Raw genomic sequence first — 24768 nt, forward strand, 5'->3', positions numbered from 1 at the left:
AAAGAACTACAGCAAAAAGAGTATCAATTTAAGAATAGCTAAACAAATTATTGTATATGAGCATAATGAAATATTACTGAACTATAACCAATTATGAAAGGAATGGTTTAGAGAAACATAGAAGTCTTGTATTAAATGATATGTAGTGAAATGAACTAGGAATAATTCATACTATGACTAGAATACTACAAGGCAGTCTAGTGTTGGAAACAAGCTTCATGGCATAAGGAATCACTAAGAAAAGGATATGTGGGGAAGGTAGGTGGAGCAATGGAGGATCTGAGTTCAAATCTGGCCTCAGACACTTAACATTGCCTAGCTGTGTGACCCTAGACAAGTCACTTAACCCCAATTGCCTCAGGGGAAAAAAAAAAGAATATGTAAGGACAGTGTGGGAAGCTTATTCTAGACTTTTTGTTAAAACAGCAAAAATAACTGAATGAGATAATACCCTCTCCAAGATGTTGAAAATTCACATCACTTTCCTGAATATACTGAGAAGTGTCTCAAAACAAAATAATAAAAACTCTTTTATAGACACTTTTCTAGGTTCTAATGCATTTGGTGTTAGAAAGGCTAAGCAGAAAGAAACACAGATAGATATAATTCTGTATTTTGTGCCACATATACAAGGTATTCGCATTCAATACTTTTTCTTAAATTTTTAATAATACAAATAGCCATTAAAATTAATCAAAAGAAGAGGATTAACTTGGGAAACACAATATCTAAACAATACTATTGTTCTTTCAAATCTAAAAATCTCTTAATTTGAGAAAAAAATTAAAAGAAAAGTAAAGATTTAATTTAAAATCTATATGACTTAAATAAAGGACCAAACTACTGATTCTCTACACAATTCAGTGACAAATCCTTACAAGAGTTATAGTACAACATCTTGCATTTAAATGATCTTTGGGTTTTCAAGCAGATCTTTTTTTCTGCACTCCATTTCAACTGTCACAATCTAAACTATGGGGATTTTAGATGCAAAATGCTGAATCAGATAAGTCCCTAAAAACCCACAATAAATCCTATAAACATCTGTACTTGCTACAAATAACTATGTATCTTTTTAAAATTATTGATCTTCAAAATATATATATTTTGATATACATCAAATATATATTGATATATATTGATGTACATCAAAAATAAATATTTGGCAGGTTCCTTATAAAATTAATTTGTACATTATTTTAAAATCTCGTACTTTTTAAGAAGAAAATAATCAATCAAGATAATCAGCATGAAAAAATATAGGTAATTCAATCATCAGTAAAAGTCCAATATCCAAAATATGGAAAGAATAAAAAAAAATGAAACCAAGAATTATTCCCCAATATAAAAATGGACTATATGAGTTATCACAAAAAATTTCAAATTATAAATAACTACATGAAAACTGCTTCAAGTCACTAATTTTTTTTAAATCCATATTAAAACTATCCTATATTTATACTTCAGATTCAAGTAGGTTAACAGAAAGATCCTATATAGACAAAAATGTCCAAAGTAGTATTTTAATAGTAATTTACTGGAAATAGTGATGACTTGCTAGAAATCTGGAGACATACCATGGAGAATCTCAGATTGAAATAGCTAAAGAATCTGGAATTTAGCATATAAGCAATGGGGAAGGCTTGAATATTTAAAAACAGTGGAGTGACAAAATTAAATCAGTATTTGGGAAAAATAACTCAGCAGAGGACAGGTTAGGACATAAAATAGATAGAATAAATAACATCACTTGGAATACTACTTTGATAGTTTAGAACATGGATATAGGAAACTTAAGTAGAATGCTAGCAAGAGAAACATATAGAATGGAAAAGAGAAAAAATGTGAAGGAAGAGTACTTCAGTATGAGGGATGAGGGAAGGACAGAAAACAACTAAGACACCCATCTCTTCCAACATGCATAAAACTAGGAAATCATTCACCTCAGCTTTAACTTTAACTGAACATTGTCCAAGACCTAACCAAACCTCGCTCTTGGCAATGATTCCAAAACATTTCTCAATCTTTTAGAATTTCCATTAACTGTCACTCTTATCTTTAAACTTAAGGGTAAATGACAAAGAATATAAAAAAAAATTCAATGTCTCTTTACTGAAAAATATGCAATTAAACCCAATCCCTTCTTACAATACACCATTAGGAAAAAAAAATGATAAAATATATGATAATAAATATCTGATACTTCAAATATGCCATTAACAATAAAAGGACTAAACTGCAGCACCACCTCCTGTTTCTAGTATGTAATTTCAGTTTTGAGGGAAGAGCAATAATCAAATGATGCAAGGTTAAATTAAAATATAATTCATACATAAAACTGTTCTCAACAAGTCTGGTAAATATGATTCCATGGTCACTTCAAATGTTTCAAGTTATTGACTCTGTCCTATGAATACAATTTTCAAACACACAGCTAAACTAATCCCAACTTCAAGTAAAAATAACTTTAGGATCGATTTCTGACAAAAAGAAACATATGTCAGATTTGAAATGAAAATGAGTATCACTATGGCCTAATCTCAATTTAGAAGGTTTATCTTTTTTTAAATGGCAGGACTAAAACAAGAGGTACCCTCTCATCATTTTCTATTAATTTTTAGCACCTTTTCAAAGTTTGAATTAATAATAAGAAAAAGTATGCTATTATGGCCATGTGTGTATTATAAGAATTATGTAGCATTAGATAGCCTTATAGGAAGGGGTACAAAAACAAGCCAGTAAGAATAGAGTTGAACAATGACAATTTTCATGAGATTTCCTATAAAGATAACTTGGACATGGTATTTAACAAGTTAAAATACAATAATTCCATGTAATATAATTTATACATACATGCATATATGCCAACCTACCTACATATAGAAATACATATACAAAACAGCTGTTAAAGTTTAAAGTATAATAAGACTTTTAAAACATCATTTAACAGAATGAGACATTTTCAGTACAATATGATGCTTTCATTGCAATAAGTCACAGAATTATTAGCTTTTAATATTTAAAATTTCACAAAAAGGAAATCTGTTGCGGCAGAAATTATACAACCTAAACTTCCAAAGAAAAATCTATTAGCGCTTATGAAATTCAAGCAAGCAAATGTAAAATGAAAGAATACCTACAATTCTCTGAGCTACATTCTACAACTTCAGCATTCTCCTAAAAATATGGACTATGTCAGTCTGAAATAGATAATTAGGCAGGAAAAGTAGATATATGGAAGGATCAAAATTCTCAAAGCAGTAAGAAACTTGAGAGTGAATAGAAATAGCACTACTATGCAATACAAATGGTTTAGTGAAAGGTAGAATGAATATAAATCTAAATAATCTTACCTAATGTATGCTAATGTTCTCATTATAAAAGATCCAAACTTGATCCTATCTCTGCATACTGACCCCAGACAGCTTTAGGAAAAAATAGCTAGGCTATCTGCTGCCCAGGCCAAGGGCAAGAAGGTAGGAAGCTCATCACTATTATTAGGTGACTGGGATAATTTTCTATTTAAAAATTATTTAAAATGTATTTAAAAACATGAGAAAATATTTATATATTTCTCTGTACCCTACTTTAAATGTTATTAGAGATAACAAAAGATGGTATGAGAATAAGAATAAAAAAGTTTTGTCTTCTATATATCAACTATAGGTATACTGTATTAGTAACTCATACTGCATTAGTAACTCCTGCTTTCTGTCACAAAAATTAAGGCACTCGGGGGAAATAATACATTCAATAAGAAAAGGGTGAACTTAACTAGAAAATAAAGTGCTTTTTCCCCAAAAATTTTTAGTTAAAAATATCTATATTTTCAAATAGATTTATATGAATGAAGAACAAACAAATTAGTAGAACTAGTTTTAGACTAGAAGAACTTCATTTCTGAGGATGTCTATCCCAAAGCAATAAAAACAACGATCCAATAACTATTCAGAGTTTATGGAGACTTCAGACATCAAGCCTTGACACAGTCTGATTTATCTTTCCTCATTTTTTATTTATTTAATAAATAAATACATTTAATAAATAAATAATGTCACAACTTTCAGGATATTCCCTACTTAATCCCTCGAAGCCCTTATATTTCTATCTGGAAATATCGAACAGCAGGGGGGTGAAAGATAGCATGTATCTGTTATTAATATTGAAATACAAAACTTAATTCTGTTTTTCCATTTTTATCTTGATTTTGAAAATCCCTGGAATACTTGTATACTGACTTGAATCTATATATCTATATAGTAACAGCCAAAATATAGCTGCAGATCACAATATTATATGCATATAATATTATGTATTACAATGTTATATAGCACATAATCTAAACTGTAGTTCATTGTATAATGTATAACTGGATAATGATTGTAATAGTAGCAATATCTAGGCTCCATGAAGTTTTGGATTAGTTGTTTCTTCCACCAAATATTTTAGAAAATCAGTTTGCACTGATAGTCAACTTTAGACTCTTATTTACACTATCTCCCATAGCTTAATAGGTTTAAAAGTACTTTTTAAATGGGGGAAATGTTATTTTTTATTAACTTAAGTTGAACAAATTTTATAGAGACTTTAAACTACATCATCTCTGAATTCAATATGCTAATTTTTCCATATAAAAGTTTCTTATATCTGTCACTACTACAGAGCTCCCTTTCATAACAATACACAAATAAAACTTTCATAATTAGCTCTGCAGTTTTTTCCAAGAACATCATTTTAACTGTGAATACATAAGTCATAAACAACCTCAATTCGTTTATTATATACCTATTACGTGCAAAGGCATAGAGAAGATAGTTCACAGTCTAGCAGATAGGGGTGATTAAATATGTGAACAAAAACAAATTAGAATATAATATGTACTTAAAAGAAGAATAATGAAATATAAAATTGATGAGGTAGAGTGAAAGTTCTAAAGAAGTAATAAGAATGCAGATGTAGAAAACAGATAAACAAACATTCAGGAATAGGATCACATGGCCTTTCAAAGATTCAATACAATGAGTCAATCCAAGAACGCATATTGCTTAGTTTAAAATAAGCACAATGTTTTCATAAAAATAACATGAAATATCCTCATAAATTTTTTGACTCAAACCACTGAACCTCCGAAAGTATATTATCTTATTATTTTTAAACATGCTTACAATATTTGAAAACTCTCTCTTCCACAGAAATATTGCTCAACTAGTCTCAACAATTTTTTTAAATGGCTTCCTTACGGGCCTGAAACTCTAATCTTGACACATAGGATGTCTTATACATATTTTGAATATGTCTTTGTCAAATAATTACATCTAATTGTCTTATCCTTATCATCATGTTTTCATTGGTATAGAAACTCTTAAAAGGCAAAGACTGTCCATGTTATTATTTAAAGTAGAATAAAATATGTGCATGTACACAATAAACACTTAAGTATTTATTAACATTATAATATAATTTCTTTGGTCTAGAAAGGACCTTTAAAATCATTTAACAGATTTCCTTATTTTAGGGATGAGGAAACTGAGACATGAAACAATTAATCCAACAACAAACAGACATTTCTCAGGAGAGGTAGAGTAAAACCCAGGCTCTTGGATTTTTAGTCAAGTGCTCTTACCCCTTAACTATTCAGTCTTTCCTCTTTATTGATGATGAAAACATCTGGAAGTACCAATAACTGGAATAAAATAAAGCAAATCTATACCTCTAAAGCTAACTTTCCTAATATTAAAAATATACTCTTAAAATGTGAACTTATCAGTTTACTTCTTGAAATATCAAGTACACAAAAATAATTTTCTATTTAATCTTACCAGTATCCATTTGCCAGACATACACAGAGCCATCTGAACAGCCAACCACTAGATAATCATCTGAAGGTCTCCATTTTATTACTTGGATGGGAAAAAGGTGACGAGATGCCAACATGATACATTTCTTTTCTCTCAAACTTAGAAGTCCTACAGAATGGTCACTGGCAACAGAGCAGATGCAGTGTTGCACTCTTGTCTAAAAAGGAAAACAAATCTTGATTATGTTTTAGAGCAATGAAGAATAATAATTATAACATTATTTGAAAGAAGAATTAACTAAATATTCACTATATTTAGAGCAATGAAAAATTATTGCATAATATACATACAACTTCAATTGAACACTGACATATTGAGGAAATTATTTAATATTAAGATTAAAAGGATATGTAATAGTCTTACTTTTACCTAATGAATATTATTCTACTATATAAATATAATTGAAGATGAAGAGGAAAAAAAAAAACTATGTGCGATCATAAATCCTTTCCAGTAACCATTTTTTTCCTGCAACTTAATCTTTTAGACTTATGTATTTCCTTCAAACACCTTCCTTAAGAATAATAAGCAACATCATTTTTAAAGACTACCATTGATGCTATTCTGAAGGAGCCTCAAACTACAAAATCTAAGCTTCATTTTTATTTTTTGTAATTTTAAATTTTATTTTTTATTATAGCTTTTAATATACAAAACATATGCATGGGTAATTTTTCAATATTGACCTTTGCAAAACCTGTTCCAACTTTTCCCCTCCTGTCCCCTCCCCCCTCCCCTAGATGGCAGGTAGTCCCATACATGTTAAATATGTTAAAGTATATATTAAATACAATGTATGTATACATATTTATACAGTTATCTTGTTGCACAGGAAAGATCAGATTTAGAAAGGAGGTAAAAATAACCTGAGAAGAAAAAACAAAATGCAAGCAAAAATTAACGGAAAGACTAGAAATGTTATGTTGTGGTTCATACTCATTTCCCAGTGTTCTTTCTGTGGGTGTAGCAGGTTCTGTTCATTACAGATCAATTGGAACTGATTTGTATCCTCTCATTGTTGAAGAGAGCCACATCCATCAGAATTGATCATCGTGTAGTATTGTTGTTGAAGTGTATAATGATCTCCTGGTCTGCTCATTTCACTTAGCATCAGTTCATGTAGGTCTCTCCAAGCCTCTCTTTATTCATTCTGCTGGTTATTTCTTATAGAACAATAATATTCCATAATATTCATTTACCACAGTTTATTCAGCCATTCTCCAATTGCTGAGCATCCCTTCAATTTTCAGTATCTAGCCACTAAGAAAAGGACTGCCACAAATATTTTTGCATATGTAGATCCCTTTCCCTCCTTTAAGATCTCTTTGGGACATAAGCCCAGTAGAAACACTGCTGGATCAAAGGATAATCAGAGTTTGATAACTTTCAAAATTGCTCTCCAGAAAACTTGGATCCGTTCACAACTCCACCAACAATACATTAGTGTCCTAGTTTTCCCACATCCCCTCCAACATTCATCATTATCTTTTCCTGTCATCTTAGCCAATCTGACAGATGTGTAGTGGTATCTCAGAGTTGTCTTAATTTTATGCTTCATTTTTAAAGGATGAAATTATCATTATATAAGGTATGATATATGAATGTGATGGAATATTATAAGAAACAATCAGCAGAATAATTTCAGAAAGGCCTGGACATACTTGTATGAACTAATGCTAAGTGAAGTGAATAGAACCAGAACACTGTACATAACAACAATAAGATTATGTGATGATCATCTGTGATGGATTTGACTCTTTTCAACAATGAGAATAGAAAAATAAATTTTTATTGAAAAGAAGATTATATTGCACTGTTTTAACATAGCAGGTATTTAGATAAATAAATTTAAGAGAATACTTTTCCACTTCATTGGGAGTATGCAACAACTAATGTGAATTAGCATGTAATTATCTCTTCTTTTAGAAGAATAAAAATCATCAGGAAAGAAAAAAAGAGAAATTGTACCCATTTACTGTAATAATGAAGAACAAGTGATGAGTTAATTTTAGCTTTACTATAAGATATAATAAAGAGAGAACCAAAATAATCAAGAATGAAAATAATCAATAGTACTAATCCCCAGAAAGCACAGATGATTAAAATTATTTAATGCAAGAGAAAAGTTTTGGTTCTCCAGTTTCAAATGATTAGATAAATAAATCTAATTTTTCATCTCTGTAGAAACTTCTATTCCTACCAGCCTTGGGAGATGGAGAAAGTAATCAAAAGAAAAAGGAAAAAAAAAAAAAGGATAATACAGTAAAGTTTATAAATTTAACCTCTACTAATTAATTCTGACCTGAGGATTGCTATTATACACAATTTACAAGTAAATTAACATTGTAAACAACAAATCTTAAGCCCACTTAAACATAAAAGTATAATAAACTGTTTTCAAGCATTGTTAAAGCATCTAAATTGAATATTTATTGCAACGTTTCTTACATTCAAATGATGAATATTAGAAGAAGAAAAATTAACTGTTCAATTATAATTAATGATATTCTTATTATCAAGAGGCAGCTTGTTATGCTAGATAGTCTCATCTATGATATCCAGGCTATGTGATATGAGCCAAGTCACTTAACTTCTCAATGCCTAGGGCTACTTCTTTAGAGTTCTAAGATGTTGAATAGAAGTGGATCTGCCTTAAAAAGGGGATTGCCTCATAGAAACAACTCACAAAGGTAAAAATCACAGTATAAAGAATATATGTGTTCTTCATAATAATTCAGTCATAAGAATATGAGCTGGAAAGGTGTTCAGAAGCAAGTCTAGTCTGACCCCCTAATTTTACAGATGAGAAAACTGAAGCTCAGGGAAAGGAAATATGGTCCAAGTTCACAGAGTTGGTAAATAACAGAACCCAAAATATCCTGCTTCCTAGTCCAGAGCTCTTTTCACTATATCATAATGTCTCTCAATATAAACTTATCCTAAAAAATCTCTTAAAACATTTTATCTCATCATCAATGTATGTGGAATTGAAAATAATAAAACGGAACTTCTTAAAATTCCATTTTTATATTCATTATTAATATAGACTTTCCCCTGAATTTGGGATGAATAAGCAAGTATTTGCTATATAAGAATTCAAAAGATTTCGCTTACTGATCAACCTTCACTTAGTGATTAGTTGTATAAATCAGTATACATAAATTAACTTTCCTTTTCTGTCACGTTTAATATATATTTATGTATGTGTGTATATATACATATATAAACCACTCTTTGACTTCAAAAAAGTTATGACAAAATATCTATATCTCATCAGAAAGTTCTTAGCAATAATTATAAGATAATACAAGCAATAATAATCTAACATAATTCTTGTTCCTAAAAACTTAACTAGATTCATGCCATAAAACTCCTCAGGAGTAAGTCATAAATATTAGCTGTGTTTTGTTGTTGTTGTTTGTGTTATAAGGTATTACTGTAAATTAAATTTTTTTAAATGGAATGAGGTTTTATATTACTTCTGAAGCTCAGTGCAGTGCAGCAGTTTTATCTTTTTTTTTACAAAGAGAAATTATTTCAATATTGGCTATGGTTGATATATATAGTTAACACACCATATAATCATAAAAAGCAAGCTAGAATAGCAAACTAAGCTAAAGAATTTCACTAATAAGCATTTATTAAGTGTCTACATACCAATCAACTGTGCCAGATTCTAAGGATACAAAGACAAAAAAACAAAGAGTCCATGCATTCAGGGAGCTTACATAGGAAAAACAAATACACATCTATACATAGCAGATACAAACTAATTTTAGGGAAGAAGCACTAACATCTGGGACATGAGGCTGTCAAAAAAAAATAACAACAACCCACTTGTATAAGGAACTTGCTGTTTCTTGTCTAAAACACTCCATCCCATCTCTCAAATTAAGAAAGAAGAGAGCTTTAGGGGGGATAAATATGAACCATTATTGGCAATATTAATAAGTAAGCCAAAAAGGACACTGAACCAAATTAATGATCCCAATATCATATAACCAGGCTACTACAATTTATCAAAGAACTCTAATACTAAATTTAAAAAATAGCTTCTCATTGGATCTGCCAGCAAATAATCCTCAAAGTATATTAGTGCTAAATAACAAAATGCCACAAGCTACCACTCAATCAGAAAGAGTTGGAAAATAGCACCTAGGTCATCTAGTCTGACTCTTTGCATTTTACAAGCTGTTACTGTACATAATACCCAGAAACCTCATTTTAACCTGTTCTTAAGCACCTGCCTGCCATGAATTATAGAAATTAGAGACAGTTAGTCCATTTCCTCAACTAATTCCTTAGGGAATGGGTTCATTACTATCTTAAGTCAAATTATTATTTTCTACTTTAAGTTTTCTATATTGTCCTATTCTTAATATCCTTTTATTTCAACACACTGTTGGCCTGAAATAACTATCTTTTTGCCATTTCTCAGCATTGCATAAACACTTAACAATACTACAGCATGTCTACTGCCTATAAAAACATTAAAGGCATACCTTCTTAACCATAGCCATAATTAGCTAAGTAATAAATTGGCTTCTTACTCTCCCTCTTTTCAATCCCCACTATTTTCTTCATTTTTTTTCTTTATTTTCCATATAGGGAGCTCTGGAAAATAAATTTTCCAGTTAAGTCATTTATTACTTTAAAAATTTCTACTTTAAAAGAACTGTCTCAATATATTAATTTTACATCCCCATTATGATAACAAAGAATAAAGGAAAGACTGTGCTAGAAGTTTGTGCCTTATATTCTTATGCCATTAATCTAAAAGTAAGAAAATGAATGAATACAAAAGGCCTTAATTCTGGATAATCCACATAAAGAACAATCAAGTTTTGAAACATTAAAAAATAAATTACTAGGGAAAAAAATTTCTAGAAACTTAGTAGTGGCCCACAGCCCTGAAAATATAAAAATTTGACTAATTTAATATGTCACTCTTCTACTAAACCAGAATGAGTAAAAATATTTTAATGATTTATAAAAATGCAATTATAAAAATGCAACATAAATAAAATAAATGTAATTCAGATAAAAGCAAAAATAAAACAGAACACCACTATTTCAAAGGAAGAGATAAATCCTCTCCTTAAATAGAATATATTAGGCTTTATTAGATTATCAAAAATAGATTACAAACTGTCTTGCAAATTTAATTGTGTCAATTTGCTCTTTGTCTTTGAGGCTTACAGATTTTGCTTATCTACTAGGAAACATGGAAATGTTTGTTGTTCCACAAGTATATCAGCTTTTAATTTTACCTAATTAAAATTCTTCTATACAAGTAATCTATGGATTAAACATGCCATAATCAATATAATCAAAGAAATTTATGATCAGAATCATATGCCAAAAGAAAGAGATAAACAGATAGCCAATGTGTTTTGCCGATACTGATAAAATATAAAAGAATAAAAAAATAAAAGTATGTTAGCTGGATTTCCTCTGGAAGAATAAGAATCAAATAGAATGATAAGATAAAAATGAAACCTGTACATTCTGTACTGATTCAAAGTGTGCCCAAATCAATGAGATCTCAGAGTCACTGATATAATATTTATAGTCTAGATCTCATGATTGACATGAAGAAAGTAATCAATAAATCCTTAAGTACTATGTAAGTAAGGCTGTTGTCCTTATGAAGAAACAACTCATCTACCACATGACCAGCAAATAGACAAAAGAGGAAAAGGCAAGATAGATAGCAGAAATCAGTAAAGTTTTCAAAAAGAAACTATTATTTGAAATGAGTAATCAAGAAACTATGATAGGCAAATGAGAAAATACAGATCATATTACAGGTATAAAAGACAACCAGCACAAAGTAACAGAGATGAGAAACCAAACAATGAGTAACAGTAAGAAGGTCCATCTGGGTAGACTATGGAGTATGTGGATGAAAAAATGCATATGAAGAAATGAAGGCAAAAAGAGCTTCAAATGACAAACAGAAGAGATTATTTTTGAATCTACAAGTAAGAAGGAGCAACCAGAGTTTTCTGAAACGTTGGGTAACAACTTTAATCCAGCAAAAGCAAGATTAAAACGGGGAAACACTTGAAGGAGAAGTCAAATTATAAGCTACTACACAGTGCATGGAAGGAAAGCCTGAACTAAGTTATTGATTGTGTGAATCTAAAAACAGATTTATATTAAAGATGTGAGGTCAACTGACATAATAAAATTAGGCAAGAGACTGACTATATAGAGTATTTAAGAGTAAGGAACGACTTGATAACACCAAGATGGTAAACCTAAAAGAATGGGAGGATGGTAGTGCCTTTAAGAGTAAATATACATTCAAATAAATAGTATTTCAGGAGAATGTGAATTCTACTTTTTATTCTTCTCTATTTTTAAAGTTCCCCTCACATCCAGCAAACTGTCAATTAACAAAGTCTAAAGTCAAGAAGTAAGTTGGAAGACGGAGCAAACAAAAAAGAAAAGACGTTAAAAGAAGAAAAAACATTAAAAAGTTATGTGAGAAGGATGTTCAATATTTAAAGAAAAAGTTTACCAAACATCTACGAACAATGCCACAAAGAAAAATGCAACTTACTCAAAAGTTCAACTAAAATTGCTGCAAGAGATGAAGAGCTTCTTTAAAAAGTTTTAAACTGTTTTTATGAACAAAATTGGGAGGGACTAGAGAAAAGAAATAGAAAATAAGCAAGAACTCTGAAAGAAAGCATAGAAGGAGAACTAATAGTTGACGTGTGCATGCGCACACATGCGCGCGCACACACACACACACACACACACACACATACAGCCTACCAACAAAATCCCCCAAAATTAGAAAAAACTTGAGAGAAGATAATATAACACAACAAGAAGTATTAGAAAACAAGTGAGTGAAAAGACCAAAAACAAGAGAAGAAAACATAAGGTATTTAATAATAAACACAAATGATCTGGAAAACTGAGCACAGATTTAGTAATTTAAGAATCATTGAACTACCTGAAAGGTACAACCAAAAGAAGTGCTTAGATATCAAATCTCAAGAAATCATAAAAAGCAACCTAGATCTTTTAGAACCAGGGAACAAAGTAGAAATAGGAAAAAAAGAAAAAAAAAAAAAAACCTGAGTCATCTCTCAAAATGAAAATTTCTGAAACATCAATTCAGAGTCTCAAGATCAAATTTTTTTTAAATACCATAAGCAGTCAGAAAGAAACCATTCAAGTACTAAGGAACTACACAAGATCCCATAGAATTTCACGATGACATCCTAAAGGACCAGAGAGCTTGAATTATGATATTACAAGATACTTCTCTTTCACATATTCTAAAATCCAGAGGCAATGATTTCTTCACCAGTCTTCACACACAACATCTCTCAACTGTGAGCATTTTCACTCACTGTTCCCCATGATAAAATCTTCTCTTCTTCCTCTTCTCTACCTTCTAGCTTTCCTGGCTTCCTTCAAGTTTCAACCAAAATCCCATTTTCTATAAGAAGCTTTTTCTAGCCCTCCTTAATTTTAGTATGATCCTTCCTAGACTATACCAATTTATACTGTAAATTTCTTGTTTTTTCATAGTTGGTTTGCATGTTATCTATTTCCATTATGCTAATGAGCTCCTTAAAAAGCAGGGACTCTTTAATTTGGTTTTATTTGGTTGGTTTTCCTTTTCTTTGTAACCTCAGAGAGTACAGTGTTCTAGCACAGAAAAAGTGTTCACTAAGTGCTCATTGGCTGAATTATAAGAAGTAAAAGAATATAAACTTACAATCAAAAAATAATTTAACCAGTAAGATGGACTATAAAACTACAGGAAGAAAAATGAACTTTTAATGAAACAGAAAAGCATTCCTAATGAAATATCCAGAGTTATATAGAAATTCTGATATACAAAGATAGGCAAGCACGTAAAAAGGGAAACATGAACAAACAATCATAAGGAACTACACAAGTATAAACTGAATACATTTCAGTTTGAGAATGATATATATGTTTCCTCAAAATCCTGTCATCATGAGGTATCGTAGAGAAATTTTACTTAGAGAGTGTGAGAGTAGTTCCATTATGTTTTGATGATCTTAAAATAAGAATGGAAAAGGAAGAAAAGATAATACCTACGAAGCAGTGATGGTAGGGAGGGAGCTAAAGAGAAAGAACAGGAAAATTGCTTCACTAATCAAGGTGCAAAAATAGATGTTTCTACTAACAAGAAGGGAGGTATAGGAAAGCAAATGACACGAACTTCACTCTTATTTGAACTGAACAAAGTAGAAATAGGAAAAAAAGAAAAAAAAAAAAAAAAAAAAAAAAAAAAAACCTGAGTCATCTCTCAAAATGAAAATTTCTGAAACATCAATTCAGAGTCTCAAGATCAAATTTTTTTTAAATACCATAAGCAGTCAGAAAGAAACCATTCAAGTACTAAGGAACTACACAAGATCCCATAGAATTTCACGATGACATCCTAAAGGACCAGAGAGCTTGAATTATGATATTACAAGATACTTCTCTTTCACATATTCTAAAATCCAGAGGCAATGATTTCTTCACCAGTCTTCACACACAACACCTCTCAACTGTGAGCATTTTCACTCACTGTTCCCCATGATAAAATCTTCTCTTCTTCCTCTTCTCTACCTTCTAGCTTTCCTGGCTTCCTTCAAGTTTCAACCAAAATCCCGGACTTCCGGTTAAGATGGCGGAGAGGAGGCTCACAGTTGCATAAGCTCCGCGCTTTCTCTCACTATCCACTTCATTACAAGCCTCTGAATCAATGCTTGACTGAAAAAAACCCACAAATAGTTACCAAGAGAAGCCATCCTTGAGATCCGCCAAGAAAGGTCTGTCTTTACTGGAGGGCTGGGACGTTTTAGATCGGGCGCAGGCTGAGGGCAGCGGCAGTGAGAGCACGGGAGCAGACTGGAGAGGGGGTGGAGAGTAATCGCAGCCGTCTCTGCGGGGAGAGCTTCGCTACAGGTTTGGAACCTGCAGCAAGTCAACAGCCCAGCAGAGAAGCTAAAAACACCGGGGCTGAAGAACACAACCGCAAACAGCTGGAGTCTCTCAGGATCTGGCCGCCCCCCCCTTCCCCCCCCCCTCAGTGACTCAGCACGCTTTGGGATCTCAGAGCGCAGGCGCAGCACAGTCCTGCTAGTGCCTCACTGCTGCCCCCTGCAGTCTGTAGAGGAAGCTCGATAACACACCCAGCCCCCCCCCCAAAGAAAGACTCCAGTTTTTTCTGTTTTTCTTTGGTAGTTTGTCTCTGATTAATAGACAGAATGAGCAAGAAGCTGAAGAGGACTTTAACCCTTGACAGCTTCTATACAGATAGAGAGCAGACTCTAAATCCTGAGGAGACTAAAAACAGGCAGTCCCCAGGTGATTCCCCAAAGGAGGAGATTGTCTGTTCCTCAGCACAGATGAACCTCATAGAAGTGATTAAAAAGGCTCTCACAAGGGAGCTAGAAGAAAAATGGGAAAAGAGCCTGGAGAAGTCAGTTAAAGAGAGAGTGGATAAAGAAGTCAAATCCTTGAAAAATAGGATTAGTGAACTGGAAACAGAAAACAGCTCTCTAAAAAACAAAATTGGCGAAATGGAAAAAAATTCCACAGAACAAAAGAACTCAATTGGACAATTAGAAAAAGATTTTAAAAAAGTGAGTGAAGAGAATACTTCACTGAAAATCAGAATTGAACAAGTGGAATTGAATGACTCGAGGAGACAAGAAGAATCAGTCAAGCAAATCCAAAAAAATCAAACAATGGAGAAAAATGTGAAATACCTTCTGGGGAAGACAACAGACCTGGAAAACAGATCCAGGAGAGACAATCTGAGAATCATTGGACTCCCAGAAAAACATGATGAAAAAAAGAGCCTGGACACTGTCTTCCAGGAAATTATCAAAGAGAACTGCCCAGAAGTCATAGGAACAGAGGAAAAAATAAACATTGAAAGGATTCATCGATCACCCACTGAAAGGGATCCTAAAATCAAAACACCAAGGAATATAGTGGCCAAATGCCAGAACCCTCAGATGAAAGAAAAAATATTGCAAGCGGCTAGAAAAACCCAATTCAAGTATCAAGGAGCCACAATAAGGATCACCCAGGATCTGGCAGCATCCACATTAAAAGATCGAAGGGCCTGGAATATGATATTCCGAAAGGCTAAGGAACTTGGTATGCAACCAAAAATAACTTACCCAGCGAGAATGAGCATCTTTTTCCAGGGAAGAAGATGGACATTCAACGAAGTAAGCGAATTTCATCTATTTCTGATGAAAAAACCAGAACTTAACAAAAAGTTTGATCTACAAATATAGAACTCAAGAGAAATCTAAAAAGGTAAAGATTAATCTTGGGAACTATATTTTGACTATATAGATGTATAAAGAATACATGTATACCTTGTTCTAGAAATTGATGTGGAAAGGACATTGTACCAGAAAAAGGGTAAAGTGGGGGTAGTACATCTCATGAAGAGGCATAGGAAACCTATTATATCCGAGAGAAAGAATGGAGGGGGATGAATATAGTGGGTATCTTACTGCCTTCAGAATTGGCTTTAAGTGAAAAATCTTAAGACATATTCAATCTATGGTGAAACTTCTCCCATCTCATTGAAAAGTGAGAAGGGAAAAGTGGAAAGGGAAGGAATAAGCTAAGCGGAAGGGAATACGGGAACTGGGAGGGAAAGGGGTAAGATAGGGGGAGGAACTCTAAGGCGGGGGGAGGGACACTAAAAAGGGAGGGCTGTGAGAAGCAAGGGGTGCTCACAAGCTTAATACTTGGAAGGGGGGGAAAGGGGAAAGAAGGGAGGAAAGCATAAACCGGGGTTAACAAGATGGCAAGTAATACAGAATTGGTCATTCTAACCATAAACGTGAACGGGGTAAACTCCCCCATAAAGAGGAAGCGGTTAGCAGAATGGATTAAAAGCCAGAATCCTACAATATGTTGTTTACAGGAAACACACCTGAAGCGGGGAGATACATGCAGGTTAAGGTAAAAGGTTGGAGCAAAATCTACTATGCTTCAGGTGAAGTCAAAAAAGCAGGGGTAGCCATCCTGATCTCAGATCAAGCTAAAGCAAAAATTGACCTAATTAAAAGAGATAAGGAAGGACACTATATCTTGCTAAAGGGTAGCATGGATAATGAAGCACTATCTATATTAAACATATATGCACCAAGTGGGGTAGCATCTAAATTCTTAAAAGAGAAACTAAGAGAGCTGCAAGAAGAAATAGACAGTAAAACTATAATAGTGGGAGATCTTAACCTTGCACTCTCAGAATTAGATAAATCAAACCAGAAAATAAATAAGAAAGAAGTCAAAGAGGTAAACAGAATACTAGAAAAGCTAGATATGATAGATCTCTGGAGAAAATGTAATGGAGACAGAAAGGAATACACTTTCTTTTCAGCAGTTCATGGAACCTATACAAAAATTGACCATATATTAGGACATGAAAACCTCAAACTCAACCAAAATCCCATTTTCTATAAGAAGCTTTTTCTAGCCCTCCTTAATTTTAGTATGATCCTTCCTAGACTATACCAATTTATACTGTAAATTTCTTGTTTTTTCATAGTTGGTTTGCATGTTATCTATTTCCATTATGCTAATGAGCTCCTTAAAAAGCAGGGACTCTTTAATTTGGTTTTATTTGGTTGGTTTTCCTTTTCTTTGTAACCTCAGAGAGTACAGTGTTCTAGCACAGAAAAAGTGTTCACTAAGTGCTCATTGGCTGAATTATAAGAAGTCAAAGAATATAAACTTACAATCAAAAAATAATTTAACCAGTAAGATGGACTATAAAACTACAGGAAGAAAAATGAACTTTTAATGAAACAGAAAAGCATTCCTAATGAAATATCCAGAGTTATATAGAAATTCTGATATACAAAGATAGGCAAGCACGTAAAAAGGGAAACATGAACAAACAATCATAAGGAACTACACAAGTATAAACTGAATACATTTCAGTTTGAGAATGATATATATGTTTCCTCAAAATCCTGTCATCATGAGGTATCGTAGAGAAATTTTACTTAGAGAGTGTGAGAGTAGTTCCATTATGTTTTGATGATCTTAAAATAAGAATGGAAAAGGAAGAAAAGATAATACCTACGAAGCAGTGATGGTAGGGAGGGAGCTAAAGAGAAAGAACAGGGAAAATTGCTTCACTAATCAAGGTGCAAAAATAGATGTTTCTACTAACAAGAAGGGAGGTATAGGAAAGCAAATGACACGAACTTCACTCTTATTTGAACTGATCAAAGAAGAATATGAACACACTTGTTCAGAAATAATTCACTCCACGGGAAAAGAAGAGGTAAAGGAAAGACAGGAGAAGGAGAAAGGGATTAATCATAAATAAGTCTGAAAGATATACAAAGGTAATCAAAGCATTCTTTTTGTAATAGTAAAGAATTAGAAATTAATGGGTTGACCATCAATGGGAAATAACTGAAGATATGCTACATGAAAGTGATGGTATACGATTTTGCTTAAAGAAGTAATTAAAGGGGACAGTAAGTTTCTCTGTTTCAAAGAAATCTAGAAGACATATGAACTGACAAAGGAGAGCAAAACCAAGAGAACAATTTATTTGATAAAAACAATACTATCAATCAAAAAAACTCTGACTGGGTAATTCTGATTAACAATGACCTATTCTGACTCTAGAGTAAAGCTGATAAAACATGTTTTCCCTTTCAAGGGAATTAAAGGAAAAAAAAAAATCAAAGGAAGGTGGCCTAGCTGTACAAGATGTAAAATTATATTATAAAGCAACAGTTACCAAAACCATTTGGTATTGGCTAAGAAACAGACTAGTTGATCAGTGGAATAGGTTAGGTTCAAAGAACAAAACAGCCAATAACTTTAATAATCTAGTGTTTGACAAACCCAAAGACCCCTGCTTTTGGGATAAGAACTCACTGTTTGACAAAAATTGCTGGGAAAATTGGAAATTAGTATGGCAGAAACAAGTCATTGACCCACACTTAACATCATACACCAAGATAAGGTCAAAATGGGTTCATGATCTAGGCATAAAGAATGAAATTATAAATAAATTAGAAGAACATAGGATAGTTTACCTCTCAGACCTGTGGAAGAGGAAGGAATTTATGACCAAAGAAGAACCAAAGATCATTATTGATAACAAAATAGAAAATTCTGATTATATCAAATTGAAAAGTTTTTATACAAACAAAACTAATGCAGACAAGATTAGAAGGGAAGCAATAAACTGGGAAAACATTTTTACAGTCAAAGGTTCTGATAAAGACCTCATTTCCAAAATATAGAGAGAATTGATTCTAATTTATAAGAAATCAAGCCATTCTCCAATTGATCAATGGTCAAAGGATATGAACAGACAATTCTCAGAAGAAGAAATTGAAACTATTTCTAGCCATATAAAAAGTTGTTCCAACTCATTATTAATCATAGAAATGTAAATTAAGACAACTCTGAGATACCACTACACACCTGTCAGATTGGCTAGAATGACAAGGAAAGATAATGCACAATGTTGGAGTGGATGTGGGAAAACTAGGACACTGACACATTGTTGGTGGAATTGTGAATACATCCAGCCTTTCTGGAGAGCAATCTGGAACTATGTTCAAAAAGTTATCAAACCGTGCATAACCTCTGATCCAGCTGTGTTACTACTGGGTTTATATCCCAAAGAGATTTTAAAGAAGGGAAAGGGACTTGAATATGCAAGAATGTTTGTGGCAACCCTCTTTGTAGTGGCCAGAAACTGGAAATTGAGTGGATGCCCATGAATTGGAAAATGGTTGAATAAATTGTGGTTTATGAATATTATGGAATATTATTGTTCTGTAAGAAATGACCAGCAGGATGATTTCAGAAAGGCCTGGAGAGACCTACATGAACTGATGCTGAGTGAAATGAGCAGGACCAGGAGATCATTATATACTTCAACAGCAATACTATATGATTATCAATTCTGATGGATGTGGCCTCTTCAACAAGGAGATGAACCAAATCAGTTCCAATGGAGCAGTAATGAACTGAACCAGCTACACCCAGGGAAAGAACTCTGGAAGATGACTATGAACCACTACATAGAATTCCCAATCCCTCTATTTTTGTCCACCTGCATTTTTTATTTCTTTCACAGGCTAATAGTACACTATTTCAAAGTCCAATTCTTTTTGTACGGCAAAATAACTGTCTGGACATGTATATGTAAAGGGCTGAAATTTAAGTTCATGCACTGAGGTCGGATAACTAAACACTTAAGGCTAACTACTGATTGGACAATACTCTATTAGCATATGTTTGGAAAATGGCTCACCCCACTATTCTGTGCTGGCTCTATCTGTTGGTGTATACAAAGAATTGGAGGAGGGATTAGAGGATGGAATAAGATAAGCCAGAGTTACTTCTGGCCAGGAGATGAGGAAGAGAGGTGTGAAGATTCTGGTGTCCATTCCTCTTACTTCGACCAAAAATAAAGACCAAGGACTTTTGCTTATCCTGACTCCGGCTGATTCTAAAGTATACAGGGTGCTAACTCGGGCTTCACATATATACATATATTATATTTAACTTATACTTCAAAAAAAAAACATGTTTTTCATCTCCTGATTAGTAAAGAAATCAGAATGCAGAATAAAACTTTTTAAAAACATAACTTGGGCAGGAATTTGTTTTAAAATATTTTATGATTTAGATTTTTTTTATGTTTGTTTTCTCTCTCATGTCAGGAGAAAAAGATTTCCAATGATTAAAAAAATGAACTTCTTTCATTCATACATCAAGACTTGTTGTTCAATCATTTCAATCAGGTCCAACCCTTTATAACCTAATTTGGTTTATAGTATGTCCTTTCCTTCTCCAACTCATTTTAGAATGAGGAAACTGATACAAACAAATTAATTGACTTGCTTATGGTCACACAGACAGTAAATGTCAGAGGCTGACTTTGAACTCAGGTTTTCCTGACTCCAGACCTGAAACTCTATCTACTAAGTCACCTTTAAGTGCCAAATAAATATTAATCTTCAAAGTAATCTGTTTAGAAAACTACACTTTATTTCAACAATACTAGCCTTGCCAAAAAATATGCTTGCAATTCTCTTTCAGCAATTTACTCAAAGTCCATTTATAAGACATACAAGAAATTAAGTTTCCTTATACTTCCATACTCATTTGATTAAGACCAAGAATATTAAATCTGATCTCCTATTTCCCTCACTATACTGGGATATCAATGACTTTTGACCATTTCAAAAATTAAATTCACTCTCAAAGGACAGATGTGTCATCATCAAAAATAGTCAAAAAATGATAAAACTGAAAATAATCTACATTTGCTTATTGTAGCAAAAGCAGTATTAGAATAATTTTACCAAAAATGAGAACATTTTTTCTTTAAAATATAGATATCTCACTCCTTTTAGTTATACAGTAAAGCATTTTAACACATGATCTGTTTATGTCTTAGTTTAACTAACCCTAAACAGTGTCATATGAATAGTAATATGGTAAACATAGCCAAAGCAAATTTGTGCTTAGATTCACATTACCAAAGATATTCTTTGACTTGAACCAGTGAAAGCTGAGTAAAAATTTGGAGAGTAAATGAATATCATTTGCATTTCATAAGAACATTTAAATTTTACAAATCCCCTAAACTAGAGTTGTCCTTTAGTTTTTTTTTTAAGTCATGTTCAACACTTCATGACCCCTTTGGAGATTTTCTTGTAAAAGATATTAGAGTGTTTGCCACTTTCTTCTTTAGCTCATTTTACTGATGAGGAAACTGAGGAAAACAGAGTTAAGTGACTTGCCCAGCATCACATAACTAGTAAGGGTTTGAAGCTGAATTTGAACTCAGAAAGAGGAATTTTCTTGACTCTAGGTCCAGTCCCCTTAATCACTGTGCCACTTAGTTGCCCAAGCTGGAAATTAGAGGCAATTCCCTTCTAAGATATTAATTCTGGATGAATAGGAAAAATCTTCAGTTACACAACAAAATATTTTTTTAATTAAAGAAAATGACAGCTGTCAAGTAAGTGGAAGGTGTCTTGGAGTTAAATAATCCATTCCCTTTAAATGAGGAATCTGTAACCCAAATAGCCAAAGTGACTTGCTCAGGGTGACAAGCAATTAGTTGTGGCAGGGATGAGATTCAAATATCCTGACTCCAAATTCAGCCTTCTTTCCACTCCCTCTGCTTCATGTTCTTTCCTGCTGTGGACCATGTTAACACACATTGGTGTGTGTGTGTATGTGTGTGTGTGTGTGTGTGTGTGTGTGTGTGTGTGTGTGTGTATCATTATTGCTATTACATTTCTGTCTCTTGGAGCAGCCAAATGGCTTGCCTAACTCAATCTTTATCTTTCTTTGGCTGTGGCCTTGGACATACTTGCATTTTCATGAATTCATGGAGCCCTCTTCTGGATGTACATATAGGTACAAGTTAGTTAGCTTTAGTCATAAAAGATTCCCCTTGCCCTTCCCCCTTATCCTCCCTGCCTCCCACCCAAAAAATAATAAAAAATAGAAAGAATAAATAAAAAGAACAATTATTTTACAACCAAGTATAAGCAATAAAGTCTCAATATTCTTCCAACAGTAAAGTCTTGGTAAAAAATAGTTATTGAAACCAATTACATTTTTAAACTTTTAATTGAATAAATTAAAGCAGTAAAAAAAATTCTCTTTAATAATTTTTCATTGCTAAATGGGAACTGAGAAAAATGGAATTAATGATTTAAATCCATTCATCATTCCAACATTGTATCAAAACCATTCATTTTCAACCAAACTTCTCAAAAACCTCTTAAAAAGTTCTACTATATCACATTACCTTAGTCACCCCTTGACAAGGGTATTTCAATGCACTGTAACATCTAGATAACACATGGCAAGCAGAAAAAGAGAGATTTGGCGATCTCTGCATCTCTTCAAGACCCCCATATGTCTTGTCCATTCTTACTTCTTAACAACAAAGCAATACTGACAGGAAACATGAAACTATTCTAATTAAATCCCCCAAAAGTTCATGTTATTTAAATCTCTGCTGGTCTCTCATTAATGCAGAGCAAACCTTCCCCTGAAGTTCAATTTGGTACCACATATTAGCTAATCCAAACCTTCTCTCTTTCCTCAAAGCTCTCTAATAGAAGCTCAAATAATCAAGCCCCACAGGATTCCTCTCCTTTAGCAGAGGATCTTTACTAAGAAAACTCATGAATTGATTTTTCTAAGAATAAGACATTCTAAAATAAACTCCCCACACCATGATTCAAACCCACAACTAGGTCTATGCCAGTTTCCTCCTCCTAATTTCTACTCTCAAAGAATGATGACTCTCTTTTCTAAGTAATCCTTCTAGTAGAACCCTTGATCTTATATTCTCAAATCTCTACGACCTTTTTCCATTGATCAGTCTCTCTCTAGATAATGGTAATTAAACATATTCCATTTGGGTCCATGGCTCCATATAGCTGCTAAAATTATCTAAGGTACAAAATTATCCCCTAGCTAAAGGGGAAAAAGCAAAAACAAAAGATGAACAGCTTTTTATGGAACCTACAATAAAATGCAAATGCACGTGTAAAGACATCAAGCAACTCCTAGAAATAAAGGCCCTTTTCCCCCATACCAGTAGTTTTATATTGTTCTGAGGCTATAGACAAAAAAAAAAAATACAATTTTCTCCAAAGAAGTAAAAATGGTACAAAAAATGCCATGAAGAGCTGTGTGGCAGGTATAAGTAAGCAGACTACAACATAATATATATATATACACACACACACATATATATATATTTGTTAAAAGACTTCAAAAACAGTTGTAAAGGATGTTGTGAGAGAAATCAATTATAGAGAAAGATGGCCTAATAACAGGGAGAGAGTGATAGAAGATAGTCAACTAGTCCTGCTCTGCTATTCTAATGAAAGGATATGTATGTAAAGTGCTTAGCAAACAAGGCCCCACAGAAGATAATAATAATGATGATGATGGTGTCTGTTGCTGCTACTGCAGCAGCAAAAGTAAAGAAAGTCTCTTTGGGTAGAGCCTTTCTGACAAACTTATATGGAGACATGAAGGGAAAAAGGGAAAGTATTAAGCATTTATATGGCACTTACTATGTGTCAGATGCTGAACTAAGCACTTTCTATTAATATCATCTCATTTGATCCTTATAACAACTTTGTCAGATAGAAACTATTATTATCCCCATTTTAACTATTGAGGAAATTGACCCAAAGTTATACAAATCGCCTAAGATCACACAACTAGTTAAGTGTCCAATGTTGCATCTGAACTCAGGCTTTCCTGATTCTAGGCCCAAACATCCCCTGTGCTACCAGATGGCTCATGGATAAGACATCTGCAGAATGTGTGAACTAATGAATTGAGACCTGCATCAAGGGAGTGAACTTCTAAACAGATGAGATCATAGATCCATTTAAGATTTTAAAAGCCTTTTCTGAAATGCAGTATGCATCAACCAATAAACAAATATTTATGAAGCACCTACTCTGTATCAAGCACTGTCAATCAATAAAGCAGATACTATACTAGATATTGGGGACACAAAAGCAAAAGCAGTTTCTACCCTTAAAAGAGCTCACATGGGAGAAACAACATGTAAAAAACTAAATATACAAGATAGTCAGTAAGTCAATAAGCATTTATTAAGTACCTACTATGTGCCCGGCACTATGCTAAGTACTAAGCAGATAAAGAAAGGCAAAAGGCAATAATATCTAAATTCAAGGAACTTAAAATCTCATGGAGGAAACAATATGTAAGCAACCATGCACAAATATACAAACAAACTATAGGCAGAATTAACTAGGAAGTAGCTAACTGAAGGAAGACACTGGAATTAAGAGGAATTGAGAAAGAATTTCTGTAAAAGGTAGTATTTTAT

General features: G+C 32.8%; 1 protein-coding gene across 1 annotated transcript in view; it reads right to left on the reverse strand.

The window, feature by feature from the left end:
* WDR7 (WD repeat domain 7) overlaps window positions 1-24768 on the reverse strand; it is a 500592-nt gene that overhangs the window by 417896 nt on the left and 57928 nt on the right. The window contains exon 13 of the mRNA XM_051969585.1: window positions 5820-6015. Coding sequence (XP_051825545.1) covers window positions 5820-6015 — 196 coding nt within the window. The remainder of the gene's footprint in view (window positions 1-5819; window positions 6016-24768) is intronic.

This window comes from Antechinus flavipes, chromosome 1, assembly GCF_016432865.1.
Source record: "Antechinus flavipes isolate AdamAnt ecotype Samford, QLD, Australia chromosome 1, AdamAnt_v2, whole genome shotgun sequence".
Taxonomy (NCBI): Eukaryota; Metazoa; Chordata; class Mammalia; order Dasyuromorphia; family Dasyuridae; genus Antechinus; species Antechinus flavipes.